This window comes from Vanacampus margaritifer, chromosome 6 (genome assembly GCF_051991255.1).
Source record: "Vanacampus margaritifer isolate UIUO_Vmar chromosome 6, RoL_Vmar_1.0, whole genome shotgun sequence".
NCBI lineage: Eukaryota > Metazoa > Chordata > Actinopteri > Syngnathiformes > Syngnathidae > Vanacampus > Vanacampus margaritifer.
The window spans coordinates 28,346,790-28,364,978 of NC_135437.1; the positions used below are offsets into that span (position 1 = coordinate 28,346,790).

General features: G+C 42.0%; 1 protein-coding gene and 1 long non-coding RNA gene across 5 annotated transcripts in view; one reads left to right on the forward strand and one right to left on the reverse strand.

Annotated features, from left to right (window-relative positions):
• The window catches only part of LOC144053913 (uncharacterized), a 29,844-nt gene that overhangs the window by 11,422 nt on the left and 233 nt on the right, over positions 1 to 18,189 (reverse strand). The window contains exons 2-3 of one of the 3 annotated variants that reach the window (XR_013294550.1): positions 8,131 to 8,314; positions 5,836 to 6,062 (exon numbers count right to left, since the gene is read on the reverse strand). This is a non-coding gene — a long non-coding RNA (uncharacterized LOC144053913). Of the gene's footprint in view, positions 1 to 5,835; positions 6,063 to 6,123; positions 6,329 to 8,130; positions 8,315 to 18,189 lie in introns of those variants that run through there. The other 2 variants (XR_013294551.1, XR_013294549.1) reach the window with 2 other exon arrangements.
• rgma (repulsive guidance molecule BMP co-receptor a) lies at positions 1,941 to 17,728 on the forward strand. Of its 2 annotated transcripts, none has more exons than XM_077568817.1 (4): positions 1,941 to 2,353; positions 5,936 to 6,051; positions 8,700 to 9,217; positions 14,036 to 17,728. In XM_077568817.1, the coding sequence occupies exons 1-4, from the start codon at positions 2,340 to 2,342 to the stop codon at positions 14,708 to 14,710; spliced, it is 1,323 nt and encodes a 440-aa protein (XP_077424943.1). In that variant the 5' UTR covers positions 1,941 to 2,339; the 3' UTR covers positions 14,711 to 17,728. The 2 variants fall into 2 exon arrangements, with proteins under 2 accessions (XP_077424943.1, XP_077424944.1); XM_077568818.1 differs by having other exon boundaries at positions 1,941 to 2,217.

An 18,189-nucleotide genomic window follows, 5' to 3' on the forward strand; every position in this document is an offset into this window, starting at 1 on the left:
CAGGCTGGAGAGTAGGAAACGGGGGAGGGTGGCTAGCAGTGGTATTTTCCTGCATGCAGCCTGATCCCAAAACACAGGTGCAGCCTTTATGCGGCCCTCCCCACTCTAACCCCTCTCACCCTGCTGCTATGTGCTTACCTCCCTTAAATTCTCATTATGCTGAATTTGTCTTCTTTCTAACCTGCTGGGTTTGTTTTTTTCCAGTACTGACAACAACTTAATAAATGGTGCCTTGAGATACATGTTTAATTCATTCCATGACTATGCTCGTAACTCAAATCATCTTTTCCCAATTAATTGAATAGATAGCTATCAATTCGTTCCAGCCTCTGTAAAAATGTGTACTGTATTTTTAATGTGAAATATAGCACTCTCTAATATTGTACTTGACAAAAACATAGAGTGAGACATAATTAAATAGAATGTAAAGAAATAAACAGTTTTTGCCAGATGTTTTTTTTCTTCAATTCAATGGACATTGTGCCACTCATTTTGGTGTGCACGCCTTGACCACCTCAAACATTATAATACAAACATACGGGTAGACAGTACTTGGAGCCGATTAAATCACCTCAGTAAGCTACAGTAATCAGTAATTTTTCACAGAGGATAAAGAATACGTGCACGTGAGTGTTATATCAAGTCTGCATGTGTTGCCTCCCCGTTTGTGGTCAAATAGAAGTTGCTTAAGGGTTAAAACACTGCAACACAAATACTATTTGCTAGCCTGTGTGTGGCATTTTGTTTGCATTGTTTTTTTGCATTAACAAAACACATTCCTCAGGCAGAGCTACAGTATGTGGCTGTTTTAAATAGGTGCAACTCTCTGTTTTAGGTTTAGTTTTACAGTAAGCTTCCGTTGGCAGTGTCGATGAACAACTTGAAGTCTTTTTTGAAGAACTGCTCACTATCTGTCAAACTGCTGCTCGTTGTGAAGTGAGTTGAGTTCATTGTCACCATACAGCGCTCGTATTTAGCATTTTTGCTCGCAAATCAAAGCAAAATCAATCACCCAAAAGACTGTTCTTATCTTGAAAAACTCAAACCAGGTCACTCGTATCTCAAATCCCCACTATATTGTAGGGCTGGTTATCGATTCTAATTTCCTCGATCGATTTGATTTCGATTCACAAGAGTTCAGTTCGATTTTTCCCGATTTGATTCACTACAGTTCAATCGGTATTGATTAATTATGGAACATCAATTCTTCTTAAATGTGAAGGACATGATAAAAAAAACTCCACAGATATTTAATTTAATAATGTAAATTTCGCGGAGGCAGTAACTGGTCAAATGATTTTGTTTATTAATGAAAATAGCACGTGATATAATCACTTACATGTTTCACAAACACTGACATCAGCAAGGATGAGATGAAAATATGTTCATAATTGCAATTCAATAAAAATATTTAGAATTGTCTTTAAGTGCATGTCTTCCATAAATCTAAGAAAATACTCTTAATGTGAACGGTAAATTTCGAGAAAACCGTAAGATAAAGAAAATCGTCCTTTAAAATCCTATTTTCTTAAGAATTTATGGGGGGGGGGGGGGGGATAGATATTTGAATAACCGATTCATTCATTAATCGTTTTATGAATCAATATTGGGCTCGAAAAGGAAAATATGGATTATTCGATTAAATTTTATTTATTATTTTTTTAAACCTAGCCCTACTATACTTTAAATTGTATCTGTTGAAGTTCCTGGGAGCTATTAGAATGTAGGACAAACAAAAAGGCTTAAAAAGAGGGAAGCCAATATTGATCCAAATCAATTAAAAAGGATGCCGACAATGTCTTTTAGTTGTCTCAATCATTAGAATGAGCCCAGACTTGAATGCTGAGCCTGCTATGAACTAGGAGGGCCTCACAGCTGAGGCTCGGCGTCACGCAGCGCCGATCATTGTCTCCCTCACACTTTCTAACGAGCCATTTCACAACATCCACACAACGGACCTCGCCGCGCAGCAGCACAGCAGCATCTCTCTCTCTCTCCTTCCTTCTTGCTCCCCGCCACAAAAGTATTTGGATTAAACGCGCAGATGTGGCCACTTGTGGGACTTAACGCCGCATGATGTCTCTTTGCCGATCGACGACGAAGGGCAGAAGTGATTCGCGTCGGTTTGGATGAAGCTCAACTCGGAGGAATCACTTTTTGTTTCCACGCCGGACGTCATGCGCACGTTGGCGGATTTTACGCGCAGAGAGCCGCCGAGTGAGTCTGATTTGGGATTACACTACTGACACTGGACGTGTTTATTTGCTTTGAAAAAGAGGGGGGGTTCCCAGGCGGCGTCTGCGTCTGGTCCGCCGTCCTCGGGGTTCCTGCAGGACTCCATGCAGTCGCCAAGGTTCGTTCGTGCCTATTTTGCCTTTCAGCCTCTTTCTTGAAGTATAGATTCAAAATATACATGCATGTGCAAAACGAGTAATGCTTCCGCAGTGTAAAATATTTCAACTGCCGCTGCTAGAAAAGTGAATGCAAACCTGTGGAGCAGCGTTTTATTTCTCGACCATTCATCACACGTCTAAAGCCAATCAGGGGGGAGCAGTGAAATCACCCGCGATCCCCCCCCAAACCCACCCCCACCTGTCTGTCTGCCTTACTGCACATTTTCCTGTTCGTAAAACCCTAATAGCATGACAGCTGCAATTAGCAATAACCGAGCTGTCCAATAAGGTTGAAGTTTAATGACAGGTTTGGCTGTTCTCAGAACACCATGTGCGTTTGTGTCGAGGTCCGAGGAGGTCCAGTGTGTTTTACAAGCGCCATCTGTTGGAACAGGGAGATTAGTCTGACTGACTCGACATGCACAGGTTAATGTTCATCATTGAGAGCTGCAAGGCGAGGTGGACGCTGCAGTAGCACTCAATATATCAAATGCCTTAGCAGATTTTACAGGCGGAATCGCACATTTAACGCCGGGCTCCATAAAAGCAACTGGATGACGATGTTTTATTCTTATACATTTTGCACTGTGCCTCCAAGTAGTGTGACACACATATAATATGGATTCATATACATAGCATTAAGATAATAGTAAAATAACCCAAAATCATTTTTGGGCGTTTTGGGAAAAGCGCGAGAATTCAAGAAGCAAAAAAATCATGTTACCTCCATTCAACCTTTGCCGGTTACTATGACTTGGATGAATGAGAATCTACAAAAACACAAAAGGGAAAAAAACATTTTCAGCAAGACATGCACATTGGTCATTTGTATTCATATTGCAACAGTAGTTTAAAAATGATTTGGGCAATTATGCTTTTAAGCACTCATCAAAATGACAAATTAATGCTTTAAAGACCATTAGCGTCATTTGAATTGGATCTCAATTATTCGTTTCCCTGTCAATTAGTCAAACACATTGCAAGGATTTTACACATTTGTAATTTTGCCGTGTCTAATTGTAGTGAAGGTACAAAATGCACGTTCTAGTGCATACTCTCCTTTCAGATCCATATACGGTTTGTCAAATGACATTCATGATCACACCGGTCATTATTCTTCTTCCTGTCAATCATCCAGTCATATAAAATGATAAATCAAGATGCAGATTTATATACGGTAAATGTCTATTTCTATAGATGTTCACTGTACCACATGGTTAACAACTTATGTAAACATACGTTGTACCTTATAATTTTCTACTTGGAAATGATGATCTTGAGGTCGTCCAAATCATCGCTTTGCTGAGCGTGTCACTCAAAATGATTCATGTCCAAGTGCCAAGAGAAAGTCAGCAAAAATTGCGTCTTCATCCTCAGGCCCCCAACAATTCGTCAAATTGGACTACATTGCTGAAAACGCGTCTGAGCGGGGCCACCCTCGTTGCAAACGTGTCAAGGCTCAGCCCTGGTTGTAGAAGGTCAAATCCATCATACGCCAGAGGATTGTAAAGACAGAAATTCCATGCTCTGTGTGAAAAACTACATCCGGCCATGACCCAAGTACACTTAAACTGACATGTCATTTGTACAAGAGAAAACGAGACAGTCAGGCTTTGTCCGCAGTGTTGGTGCACATTTAAACCGTACATTTTCATCTCCTTACGTCATCTTTATTGTTGTTTACTAATATATCATGTATTCCCATAATGTCAACATGTAATGTACATAAACCGAAGATTGGCGACCCAATGAGAATGACCCCGTGAACCATTTTTGGGTCCCAACCTCAAGTTCGGGACACCCTGTTCTCATGTTAACATCCTCCTGATGGCGCCCTACCGTTTGTCAATTACCCTGCAAAAAAGCTACTTCTTGTTAATCGTATTTTGGGGTTCTTGTATTGCAGGAATGCGCCTCGTGGCTCGGTTTATGACAAACTTGCTCACAAATAATTGACAGTAAAAAAAATTTTTTCCTTGTCATTTTTTTCTATTGTGGTGAGACCCCAACTCTATGACTTTCATATTGGTTGCATCTATCAATTACTATGTATTGTTATTAACAATTACTAAGAATTATTATTATGCTGAAAGCAAATTCTTATATAAAGAAAGTTTTGGTGGTTTTGCATGGCTTTTACTACCAGTGCAAATAAGCCATTACCAGCATTGCTGGTATTTTTGCTAGTGCGAGTGATTGAGCTCAGTGACTGAGCGGTGAACGCTTGCGAACGTAGCAAATTTGGGGTTTTCATCAGGATTTGCAAGATGTTCACAGACAGTTTTTACTTGTCGCAAAGACATTTTGAACATGTTCAGACTGTTTTTCACCGCCTGCAAAGATATTTTGAAGCCTTTTAGGAACCCTGACGAAAACCTCAGTTTAGCTAAATTCGCATGAATTTGTCGCTCAGTGAGAGACAAGAAACTTTTTATTTATGGATTTATTTAAATATCCACTTTACTTTATAAAAGATAATGCTGACAGTGACACTAAGAACTCCCTACAGATTTTACATAAATATAATAATAAAAATTAAGAAATTATGTTGACATTTTGGAAAACTTTATTTACAGTAGAAAACTTTAGGGAGCTATTTACTTCCTTAGTTTTCAATTTTCTTAACACATCATGATGACCCTGGAAGCTTCCTGCAATTTGTGTTATAATTTGTAAACAAACCTGTCTATTCTTTATATGTTTGTTACTGGCAAAGGGATGCAACAGGTGGGATAAAAAGACAGCTAGCAAATGCCATCTGCAGCTGACTTTTTAATTAAAAGACAAAGTAATTAAAAAAAAAATGTCACAAATATTTTTTCTTTTACTGCAAATTATTATTGGCTTGAAATATCGGTTATCGGCCTCCTTGACTACTAATAATCTGTATCAGCCCTGAGAGAGAAAAAAAAACATTGGCCGATCACTAATTTTTGCATGACTTTACTACCAGTCTATCTATCTATCTAATAAATTCCCATAATGGTGGTGTAAAGCACAAATACTATATAAAGAAAAAATAAACATGAATTTGGTTTAGTTCACTTTACTACCAGTGCAGCTCCTATATTTTCATTTACTACATAAACGTTCAAAATGCCCTCCTTTCAAACTTTTTACAGGGATTTTCAACTCTAAATTAAATTAAATTTAAAAGTGATCGTGAGGTTTGAGTAATTTGAGTTGTTGAATTCATCGTGCTTTGTGAACGCTTCGGTGGCTCATGGTGGAACAAGCCTGCGCATTGAGGTGTAATTCGAACCGTGTGGAGTGAGTGGGGGTGTTCGTACAAGGGGGGCCCGAACACTGATTGGCTCGCCGGGTCTCCCCTCTCGCTCTCCCCGGCTGGCATACACACATTTGCGGCTCCCTCCTGCTCCCTCCCGTGAAGGAAAGAAACGACCTGCTCGCGGCTTGGCTATCTTACTTTCGGTACACTTACCGGCGGGGAGGGGGAGTGATGAGAGAGCGCAGGCCCGACTTGAAACTCGTTTTCCGGGCTTTTCTCAGCTTGTCCCCCGCCGTGTCGCCCTTTCCACCAGGCAGAGGAGTGAAGGGCGACCCCGAGCTGGATGGATGGTTATGGGGAAGAGAGGCAGACCCTCGGCGCTTGAAGTGTGCAGAGTCCTCGCTCTCTTCGTGTCGCTCTTCCCTTCAGGTAAGACGCAACTTTAAAACATAAAATACACGTTTGTAAGTGATAAAGACTGCCTGAATTTACCGGACTTACCGTACTGGGGAACTTTCCACCATTTTTTTTATGTTTGAAGCGGTAATATTTGGCGCCGCTTAAAGTGTTGTAAATCGGCCAAAGTGTCGTAAAAGCCACTAAATGCTAACTACTGCATTTATGCAATTAGCAACAATCAATTGCGACAAATGTTGAGTCAGGGTGCCAGATTGGAGACGGATCGTCCTTGTGACAGCAACAGCAGCTTAAAAGGGAGAGGGAAAACGCATTTTATACATTTCAAATTTATTGCCGCAACAGTTTTGAGTGTTTGCCATCACTGTGTTGGATTTGTGCAGTCAGAAAGTAACGAGAATATGTTTTTGCTGCTTTGTTTTGTTTGGGGGAAGGGGGCGTGCTTTTGGTTTTTAACAGTAGCTCATGGAAAGTTAATACTTTTTTTTTCCACTTACATTTGCTCATACCAAAGAAGATGGCTCAATGTTGAACTGTTGTTATTGCTGCCTCTAAAAGTAATTTAAAAAGTGTGTGAGTTTGTATGTGAGTGCATGTGTTAGAGGATTTCTCCTTTATAGAGAAACTTGGCACTGGCTGGTTTAAAGTTACTAAGGCAGAAAATATGCTACCGAAAGCACATTTTTAAGTCAAATAAACAGAATGAATGACAGCACTGGGACACTTTCACTCTTCTTCATTCAGCTCTGGATGTTTGTGAAACTCTTATCAGTATTGGCTCTTAGGTCACTCACCATCCAACAACAAGGCGATAACGTGCTGATAGTTGAGATTATTTTACTGTCGTATTGTCATCTGTTACCGTTTGGAGTCAGTGATGAGTCTTTTATGGTGGTTTGTGTTTAAAAGTGGGACTTTATAGTGTTTTTTTATGCACACCACCTTCCTAAATACACCACAAGTCAAACGCTGTGTCGCAATGTTTGAAGAACATTTGTGTAAAGGGCTGCCTGGATGGGTTTTAATGGAATTGGCGGCAAACTACTTTAGTAGTGTTTACTCAAATAAAAGTTTAGATTAATGCAGTGGTTCTCAAAAGTTTTACACATATAGCACCGCCTTAAAAATACTTAGCATAGTAGGCCTAAGTGTTCATCAAAAGTGGGACAGAAGTCAATAGACATCGTTGTAAAACCTTCATTGACGCTTGAGGAAACAGTCAAGTGTAAATAGAAGTTGACTACTGTAAAGGGTAAAAACACTAAACCATCCACTTTTACGTTGAACATAATGGGGCAGTCATATTTCTTTGGAATGACATGTTCATGGTCTATCTGTCACCATCGTAAAAAAAGAAAAAGAAAAAAAGAAGCGAGAGGCAAATTCTGAAGTAACTTTTTTTTTTGTATTCCTAACCGTATATTGCAAGTGTAAAAACCTGTTCCTTAATAAGTGACCACTTCCTTTAAATGCTCATTAAATTGAATGTAGTAGAACAAATAAGGCACGAAGATGACAAAGTACAATTTACAAGTACAACATCTAAGAAACTTCATACATGGCTTTCAATGTAGATATAAAAACGTTAAAGGAGTTTATAGTATAGTATAGTATAGTATACGATGCAACAAGTCCAAAAATAGATGTGGTGGATATTCAGACATACCGGTAGTTAAAATGATCTTTGAGCGAGTGGCAAAGACTCGCTGAAATGGATGATGAGCGTTGTCGTATACTAGCAGGTTATGTTTGGCTAAATTACTCAAAGACAACAAGCGAAACCTGTGAGAAAATGTCTTCCACAAACTTGACGATTGAGGATTGGCTCCTTTAAAAGTGGCTACTACGTCTTACAACATTCACTCAAGTTATCCTGCTTCCTTACAAGTTTAGAATTTGTTCATTTATTTATTTGAATGAAAAAAACGGAACTTTTTGTGGTACATCTGGCAGCGCAACACCAAACAAGTTTTTGTTATTGTTTTCAATTCAGATCGGCGGTAGTCAGTAGTTTTTCTGCCTCTTGGAAGTGCTTCTTGTGTACAAATATTATGATAAAGTCTATTGAGTTTATTTTAGACGTAAACTGACCTTGAGCAAGGAAGCAAGACACGGACTTTTCTGTCATGGTGGGTGTCTGGCTTTGGTCAAAGCCCACCAGTGCATCCAGACTTAACCAATGATCAGACAGTCCATCGCTTTTCTGCCACCCGGAAGTAGCCTGGCACAGGGTCCACCATGCCACGTTGTGACCCTGCCAGAACCGGCACTGGCCCTGTTTATTCAAAATACATTCAGTATTGACGATTATTTCATATTGTTTGTGTCAGGTTCAGTCAACATAGAACATTTAATAAACAATAGACAAGGAAGGAAGACAAGAGACTTAGATTCTTTTTACAAGTGAGGAGAACGGACAGAGATGTGCTCAGTTACAATCTCCGACCCGGTGTGAGGCACACTCTCCGGAGCCCTCTTTTTTAATTTTTTTTATAGGGCGTTCCAACAACAAAATGTTTCAGTCCTTATCTTGTGATAAGGGCACAGTTCCTCTTCTGCAGCTGCAAGGGCATGAGTCATGCTTTGCAATACTATAAGAGTAAATATGGGATCACTTATATACATTTATTCTAACAGTTTGTGTCCTTCTTTTCTTACAGTGAGTCTACAGTGTAAGATCCTCAAGTGCAACTCTGAATTTTGGGCCTCCACGAGCAACTCTGGGCCGGAGGAGGAGTTCTGCACGGCGCTGCGCGCGTACAACAGCTGCGTGCGGCGCACGGCGCGCACCTGCCGAGGCGACCTGGCGTACCACTCGGCCCAGCATGGCATCGAGGACCTCATGAGCCAACACAACTGCTCCAAGGAGGGACCCACGTCGCAGCCTCGCGCCCGCACCCCGCTGCCCCCTGCGCTCCCGCCACTGCTGCCCGACAGCCAGGAGCGCTCGGACGGCCCCGAGGTTTGCCACTACGAGCGCAGTTTCCCGCGCAACGCCGCACAGCCCAACTTTACGCATTGCGGCTTCTTCGGAGACCCCCACCTGAGAACCTTTGGGGACGACTTCCAGACGTGTAAGGTGGAGGGCGCCTGGCCCCTCATTCACAACAAATACCTTTCGGTCCAGGTGACCAACACCCCAGTGCTGCCCGGATCCTCTGCCACGGCCACAAGCAAGGTGAGCTGGCTTTTATTTATCCCAATTGGGGGGGGGGCATTTTCTTACTATTGGACTATTGATGTGTCTTTGAGAGATATCATAACTTAAGTTATGAGCTCAGGCTGCAACAAACTATTATTTTAACTCTTATCGCCAAAAACGGCAATTGACGTAAGGACACGCCCACTGTATAACGCCAATAATGTCAATTGACGTCAACTGCGTTTTGTTTTTTTTCCCTCAATGGGTGCAGTGCAACATCTTGTGCGTCTGGTTTGTGAATAGGGGTTGTGAAAATCCCAAAACACCCACTAACTATGGCCAGCAGATGGCAGCATTGTATCTCTTTTCCCGGGTGTCAAATTACATGAAAACATGGCAGATCTTAGAACGTTTTCAAGGATGACGTGAATGATCAAAGCGTTAGTCACATTAAATCTAATTCACAGAGCGTCACTAAACAAATATGTGGCTTTAAGAGGCGGGGCTTTGTGGGGTGACATGGCAAGTCTGCGTGAGTGTCTGGGTGCTAGCTGTGGCCGACAGCAGCTACTGCGCGAGTTTTCCTCATTGTGTGTGGCTCTCCTTTCCCATCTGCACGGGCATTACATTAAGTAGGTATGCTGTAAAAACATAAACAAATGATCACTACAAAATAGGGGTAGACCAATTATCGCCCGTGTCGATTATTGGTTCAACATTTCCAGGTGGCAAATCCAGGTCCAGAAAGTAAAAACCCTGCCACAATTTGGCTTTAGCCCCTGATGATAGCAAGCTCGCTAGCATGCTAGCTTCCCAGCAGGTAAATGAGCACCTCATTTTTTCATGTTTGAAAAAGAAGTCAAATAATATATTAAGTCTATTGGACACTCCACAAACAAGAAAGCAAGTAAAACTTTATGTTTATGTGAGCGGTATAATATATTTTTGTAAAAGTTTCTTTTCCTGTGCATTTGTCTCCCCCTGGCTGTTGTTCTACTGTTCTGTATTATTGTTTGTTCAATAAAAAGAAAAAAAGCAGGTAAACAAGCACCAATGGAGCTAGCTAGCTAGCACCTTGGGCTAAATGCCACAGTTTGGCTTTAGCCCCTGATGCTAGCTAGCTAGCTCCCTAGTAATAGATATTATAACATTTTTAATTCTTCATTTCATATATTAACCATTGTTACACATTATTAACATTTAAATTCTTTATATTAACCTTGTCGAGATGTTTTGTGTCCTGTGCAGAGCAGATGGTGTTGATTTCGGTATAATCTGACTTTAAGCTGGGACATACTATTTAGTCTAAAAAAGTTCCTTCTCAGCGCTTTGTGCGAAAACACATTTGGTCCTTGAGAACAGAATCTGTTTCGAACACGTTTTCGCCATCGCTCATGGAAAAGTACTCAGAGAGTATGTTTTGTCTACAAATGAAAGAGAGGCGGTCGGTTTTAACTATAAGAAGCCATTTAACACGCGGAAGAGACACATTCGACGCTCTGAATCCCACCTGTTTAAGTGATGAATTAGAGGCTGTTAAATGTCCAGAGATCTCTGTTGGATTAAAAAATCATTTTTGCAAAGGTGTTTTTTCTTACATTAAATCTGTCTTCAAATTTTGGAACACGCAAAGAGGACAAATAATTTTATTCCTCTTTCACTAGCAGGTAAATGAGCACCAATGGAGCTAGCTAGCTAGCACCTGGGGTTAAAGTCAAATTGTGGCAGGGTTTCAACTTTCACTGACTGGATTTGTCACCGGTGAACATTTAGTTTATTTTGAAATTTTGGAAAACTTCATTTCCTGAAGAAAGCATTTATTAATTTTTTTAAGAAATGCTGATGACCCTGGGAGCTACCTGAACTTTTGGTTAGAATTTTAGAACTGACATGTCTGTTGTCTAAGATAAATTCAACAAAGTTAAATTGTTGGGAGTTTGTATTTTTGACGCCAATTTTTGCCCTTTTAGTCAAAATTGTGTCCAAATAAAGTGAAAAACCGTATCGGTCTATCGATACAATAAATCCACAGATTTAAGTGCAAAAGTGGGGATATTTGCAATCGACACGATGATATGAGTGATGATATCAGAAGGTCCCGATTTGATATTCTCACAAGAACCTCACAATACGATTATCATGATATGGTGTGCTGCTTTTTTGTAACTCGACGACAACGATATCAATTTTAATATCACGATCCTAGACAAGTTATGTACGCTTTAGAAAATGGTTGCACTGCATGTTGGTGCTTATAAAAAAGCCCTCTTGGATCTTTATGAGCGTTCTTAATTTGTGTGTTGTAGTACATAATGTATTTAAATGGTTGAGACTTTCTCCTTTGGCACGAAGTCCACACTGAGCACGTTTGCCGGCATTTCCTCGCCAAGCTCAATCATCTTTGCGCTCTTAATCGTTTCCGCAGCGTCGAATAGCTGCATGAGAAACGGACCCTCGGCCCAATTCCACCGAGTTGCTTGAGATTCTCAAGCAAATCATTGCAGGCTTTGTGTACTTTCCAGTTTCTCAAAACACAACGTGTCCAATCGCGTTGTGTGGTGGAATCATTACCACTCATCAAAAGTTTCTTAATGATCCTCCATTACGCATTTAGGCTTCTCGTTTTAGCTTTTGAAGTTTTTTTTTTTCCTTAGCAGCAGAGACTTGAGTGTGGACAAAAGGAAAACGAGGCAGCGGGCCAAAGGCACCTGTGCAAACAATCTGTTAAGAGATCAGCATTAGCCTAGCAATGTAGCGCACATAAAAGCGTCTGGCTGGCTTCATTGGCACGGCTTCTCCTCTTCCGATCTTTTGGACTAAGTTACTCCACTTGGTGCCATCGCCATCACAATGACTTGTCAGTGTCCTCAATGCTGACCAGTCCGGCTTCATTAGCGGCGGCGTACACACGGCTCAGCACCCGACGCCGCTTCCCGGAGCATAGTTGTGGGGTTCACTGGCAGGTTTTGCAACGCCATGAATGGCTCGTCTTTGTGTCTGCGCGCTGAGGCCGGATTTTTACACATTGCTCAGACTGCTGGCTTCTCTCTCTTCTTTTTTTTTTTGTATGTGTGTGTGTGGGGGGGGTTTACCTTGGCCTCACGCTCGCTCCCCCATGTTGAGCTAGCTGAAATGTGACACGAAAGCTGGGTGGACCACATGGCACACAAACGCTGAAGAACTTTCCTTTCAGTGAGACGTTATTATTTAGTGTAGAATCTCTACAGTTGAATATATTTTGATTTAGAGTTGTCATGTTCCAGTTGGGGGGCAGCACGGTGGCTGACTGGTTAGCAAGTCCGCCTCCCAGTGCAAAGGACGTGAGATCGAGTCCGGGCTTCGGCCTTCCTGGGTGGAGTTTGCATGTTCTCCCCGTGCTTGCGTGGGTTTTCTCCGGGTACTCCGGTTTCCTCCCACATTGCGAAAACATGCATGGCAGGCTAATTGAACACTCCAAATTGTCCATAGGTGTGATTGTGAGTATGGTTGTTTGTCTCTGTGTGCCCTGCGATTGGCTGGCAACCAGTTCAGGGTGTACCCCGCCTACTGCCCGAAGCCAGCTGGGATAGGCTTCAGCAGCCCCCGCGACCCTTGTGAGGACAAGCGGTCAAGAAAATGGATGGATGGATGTTTCAGTTGGGTTTTTGTTTGTTATGGGTGTTCTTGTGTTTTTTGTCTTGTGTTCTTGGTTTCTTCCCTGGTCTTGTTTTTGTCTAATCACGTCCACCAAGTGCCTTCGTCACCAACAAGTAGCCTTTGCCACAGCCAAGTCATCCTCGTCACAACTAGCCAAGTCGTCGTCGTCACAGCTAGCCAAGTCGTCGTCGTCACAGCTAGCCAAGTCATTTTCGTCACAGCTAGCCAAGTCATTGTCGTCACAACTAGCCAAGTCGTCCTCGTCACAGCTAGCCAAGTTGTCCTCGTCACAACTAGCCAAGTCGTTAGTCGTCACAGCTAGCCAAGTCATTTTCGTCACAACTAGCCAAGTCGTCCTCGTCACAGCTAGCCAAGTCATCCTCGTCACAGCTAGCCAAGTCATCCTCGTCACAACTAGCCAAGTCGTCGTCGTCACAGCTAGCCAAGTCGTCGTCGGCACAACTAGCCAAGTCGTCGTCGTCACAGCTAGCCAAGTCATTTTCGTCACAGCTAGCCAAGTCGTCGTCATCACAGCTAGCCAAGTCGTCGTCGTCACAGCTAGCCAAGTCGTCGTCGTCACAGCTAGCCAAGTCATTTTCGTCACAGCCAAGTCAAGTCACTCCACAGCAAGCAAAGTCAAGGCAAAAGTCAAGGCAAACGTCACGTCGCGTCCTGTCCATCATGGCGACCAGTCCCGTCCCGTCCAGTCATGATGGTCTGCTCACCTTTCCCTCTATGGTTCCTGTTTCCTTGCATTTGGGTCCACCATCCCTCATCCACTCAGGTTCCCTCGTGACAAGAGTCAATTCTCGTGGTAGATCATAAGAATCCAATGAAGCAGTTCAACAGGCACACTGTCGCTATTGTAAAATCTTCGGACATTGAAACACAAAGTTACAAAATTCCAACAATTTGCAAAGTTAGGAATTAACAGTAATTTATGAAAATAAACCAGAATTTACAAAATTGAAGTTGTTTGTTTCAATTATATAATTGAATATTTAAAATTGTATTATTATCAAACGTCTGGTTAAGAAATGTGTGGCCCTAAGTGGCCCCCCAGTAGCACTGATGAAAAATTGGCCCCCCCTCCAGCATTTCAGTTGCCCATCCGCGTCTTTAAATAAGGCCGACACCTGAATGGTATCGCAAGACTTCCACGGAGATCTCAGGGAACTCCAGCAAATAACGGCTTGTTTGTTTCGTTGTCTTTTGCAGCTGACAATCATCTTCAAGAACTTCCAGGAGTGCGTAGACCAGAAGATGTATCACGCTGAGACGGACGAGCTGCCGGCCGCCTTCGCCGACAGCTCCAAGAACGGCGGCGAGCGCCACGGCGCCAACGCCCTCCGCGTGGTGGAGAAGGTTCCCGGCCAGCACGTGGAGATTCAGGCTCGCTATATCGGCACCACGGTGGTGGTGCGGCAGGTGGGCCGCTACTTGACCTTCGCCGTGCGCATGCCCGAGGAGGTGGTGCGCTCGGTGGAGGAGGACGACAACCAGGACTTGTACCTGTGTCTGCACGGCTGCCCCGCCAACCAGCGCATCGATTTCAAAAATGTCCGCAGCCCGTCCGGCGGCGCCGGTGGCGGCGGCGGCACCCGCAGGTTCACCTTCCAGTCGGCCAAGGCCAAGTGCAAGGAGCGTCTGCCCGTGGAGGATCTGTACTTCCAGTCGTGCGTCTTTGACCTCCTGTCGTCCGGCGACATCAACTTCACCTTGGCCGCCTACTACGCCCTGGAGGACGTGAAGATGCTGCACTCCAACAGCAAGCGCTTTCACATCTTTGAGAAGGACGCCTTCACCAGCCACGCCGCGACGCACACGCCCGCCGACAAACACTTCCTGCTCAACCTCCTCGCCGTCCTCTTGTGCTCCACGCTTGCTCTATAGCCACTTGGGAGGCTTGCAAATCGTTGCCGGTCCATTTCCATGGGAATTGTGGAAATATTCCACATTGAAACTTTAACTGGGAATTGACCTTTTGGTGTAGATGTGTCAAAATGAACCGATTAATCGACAAGTAATCGATTATCAAATTAGTCGACAGCTATTTTATTAATTGAGTAATCGTTTGGAGCCTTTTTTTTTCCTTTAAAAATTGTCCAAATCCTCTGATTTCAGCATATCAACTAGTGCTGTCGAAAATCATCGATTATCAAATTAGTCTACAACTATTTTAATAATCGAGTAATCGTTTGGAGCCATTTTTTTATTTAAAATTGTCCAAGTCCTCTGATTTCAGCATATCAATAGAGCGGTCAAAATTCATCGATTAATCGATTATCAAATTAATCGACAACTATTTTAATAATAGAGTAATCGTTTGGAGTCATTTTTTTATTTAAAATTGTCCAAGTCCTCTGATTTCAGCATATCAATAGAGCGGTCAAAATTCATCGATTAATCGATTATCAAATTAATCGACAACTATTTTAATAATAGAGTAATCGTTTGGAGCCATTTTTTTATTTAAAATTGTCCAAGTCCTCTGATTTCAGCATATCAATAGAGCGGTCAAAATTCATCGATTAATCGATTATCAAATTAATCGACAACTATTTTAATAATAGAGTAATCGTTTGGAGTCTTTTTTTTCAAATTGGGCCAAATCCTCTGATTTCAGCTTTGTTGTGTCGTAAGCAAACATCCCTGCAAAAAAGAGAGCTCTCCTTGCTCACATATGAGGGCATTCCGGTAAATATCTTAACATATAATTTCCCCGAGCCAACCTTCAATTTTGTAAACTTCTTCATTTATCACCCCAAATTTCCACGCAAAGTTTCCAGCTCTGAAAATTCCCATCAATTTGCAACTCTCTTGGATCGGAGGCTCACGTTTTCCTCACAAGGACTTGGAAACGGGATTACGTCCACTGGAGTTTTGGGGACGTTTGATGGATTTCTGTGGATCGTTCATTCAAGCCAAGTAAGGAAAGCCCGAGAAAGGACAACAATGAGAGCTTTTGTTCACGGATTCAAACCCATTTTTGTCACGGGCCACATTGTCGTTCTGGTTTCCCCCTCAAGAGGACGAAGCATACAACAACACTCACAGGTATTTAATTGTCAGCTCGGTGGCAACGAGCATTACGTGAGCTTAGTTGGGGACTTTTTCCACCCCTTCTTTTTGCTCCTAATTCAATAAGCCGTCTCACTTCCAGTTGACCTCATTTGTGTACACATCCCAATTTGCCCGTCTACTTAAATCTCACAAAATCTGCTTCAAGTTCAACTTTTAATCGAATTATTTTACACACAAAAAATATGCTTGCAATATCTCAACATTAGCAACTTTGGTGCAGATTTGAGCAAGAATAATGGCATTGACATTGTGGGCCACAAAGCGCAAGCGCTTACGTTTGACAGGACAACTGAACCCCAAAAAATGACTTTTTAACTTTACAACACTACAATTCAGTTATTGTTCAGAACTGATTGAATTAAAAAAAAAAAAAAAAGTCATGGAAAATGATGGCAAGGAATCACTCAAGTAACCATTAATGTGAATAAAGGGAATTTGCAGTATCTGTTAAAAATGACAATTTCTGTACCGATTTTCTGCCAAAATGAAAACAAATCCACCTTCAACTCGACTATAATGACAAGTTAGCTCTATATTATTTATTTGGTTGCTGTTACTAACATAACTATGAGATTCATTTTTCAAAAATCATTTCCAGTTGAATACGCTTTGTAGAAACTTTATTTGGACGTACGCCGCCATTGTTATTTACGCGGCAACGCATTCGGTGCGTAGTGACGTAAAATGGCGGCCGTCTGTCTGCCGAGCAACGTGAAACGTCTATCGCCGCGTCCCTAAAGAAACAACATGCGATCGGTAGAGTCAACCTCCCCAGCGCCGTGCGCTCGTCATTCAGCAGACACATTCAAGCAATTTTGATCGTCTCTTTAGGAACGCGACGAGGCTTACCTTTGCTTTCTTTACATTGCTCGGCAGAGAGACCGTCGCCATTTTACGTCACCGCGCACTGAATGCGCTACATCCAAATAAAGTTTCTGCAAAACGAAGGAAATGATTTTTGAAAAATGAATCTCATAGCTATGACGTTAAGAAGGCGCTTCATTTGAAAGACGTAACGTATTTTTGGCGGGGGTCACTGGAAACACGGCGTGTATCGGAACCGAGGTCACTATTTGAGGAAATACATGTAAAGAAAAGAAAAAAAGGAGGCATCATTCACGTGCAAGTGATATATGAGGGCTTGAGTCTTTGCCAAAGCAACAAGCCTCCGTGCCGACATCTTTGCAAGTGTCCGTAGAGCGAGCAGAGAATTTAGCGCGCACGAGCAGCATTTGGTCCCGATTTCAACACGAGCTCTCCGCTGTGCTCGCTCGTATTCATCTTTGTTTGATTTCAACACTGAAGTATTTGTCACTGCTGCCCCGTCTTTTTGGATTTTCTTTCTTTTTCTTTTCTTTTTGTGGGTGCTTTGACGAGAGCAGCGACGCAGTTTAAGTGATTGTAATGTGGAATCTGAATCTTGTGTTTGTAAATGTGGTTTGTATTGTGACTTTTATAGTAGCTGATGTGAGATTTGTACATACAGCATGTGTGAGTTGTGTTGATTTGACTTACTGTGAATGTGAAATATTATTTTAAGAGATTTTTTTTTGTGCAGAGATATGAACAGCACACAACACGATCTTCAGCTTTTGTGTTTTGCGCTGCTCATGATTGCCAAATGAATGCACTTTATGTTTTTATCCAGCTCTTGTGTTGTTGTTGATGTTGTTTGAAATTTAAAAGGAATAAATATAATAATAATACAAAACTGGGAAATGCCCCAATAGATCAAACTGTGTATTAAAAAAAAAAAGTGGTGCCACACACACCAGCTGTTTATAATGTCAATTATTTATTGAATAAAATAAATGTCTCGTTAGTGAACTGCTGGTCTCTGTGGTGACTTTGCATGTGTGTTAGTCTTCTGCTGCCCCCTACTGGATGTTGGGAGACACTGAAAGGCATGTGGTGGTCTTTAAACGTTTTTTTCCCCCAAGTATGTTAGCTACTATTTGAGGAAATAATAATAGTAGTGGTATGATCCAAATCATACTACTGTATATCATGTATCAAACATCATACGCACACAAAAGAAAACATGCAGTGGTTGGTTGTCAAACTTTTTTTCCCTTTTTTTTTTTTTACCAGAGGTGAACATTTTACAAACAAAAAAAAACAAAAACAAAATGACAGTCGGTCATTGATCTTTTTTTTTCGTCGTCTCTTTCGTCACTATTTTGTACACTTTTATACAGGTGGGACATCGCACTCGAGCATACATGTATGATATATTTACAATCATCTCCTTGACTCAAACATTCAATAAACAAAATATAATATAACAT

Excerpts from the sequence above, each read along its gene's own strand:
- rgma (XM_077568817.1), top strand. Across the intron at positions 6,052-8,699 it reads CGTGTCGCTCTTCCCTTCAG|TGAGTCTACAGTGTAAGATC; the intron begins GTAAGACGCAAC and ends CTTTTCTTACAG. Across the intron at positions 9,218-14,035 it reads CTGCCACGGCCACAAGCAAG|CTGACAATCATCTTCAAGAA; the intron begins GTGAGCTGGCTT and ends TGTCTTTTGCAG.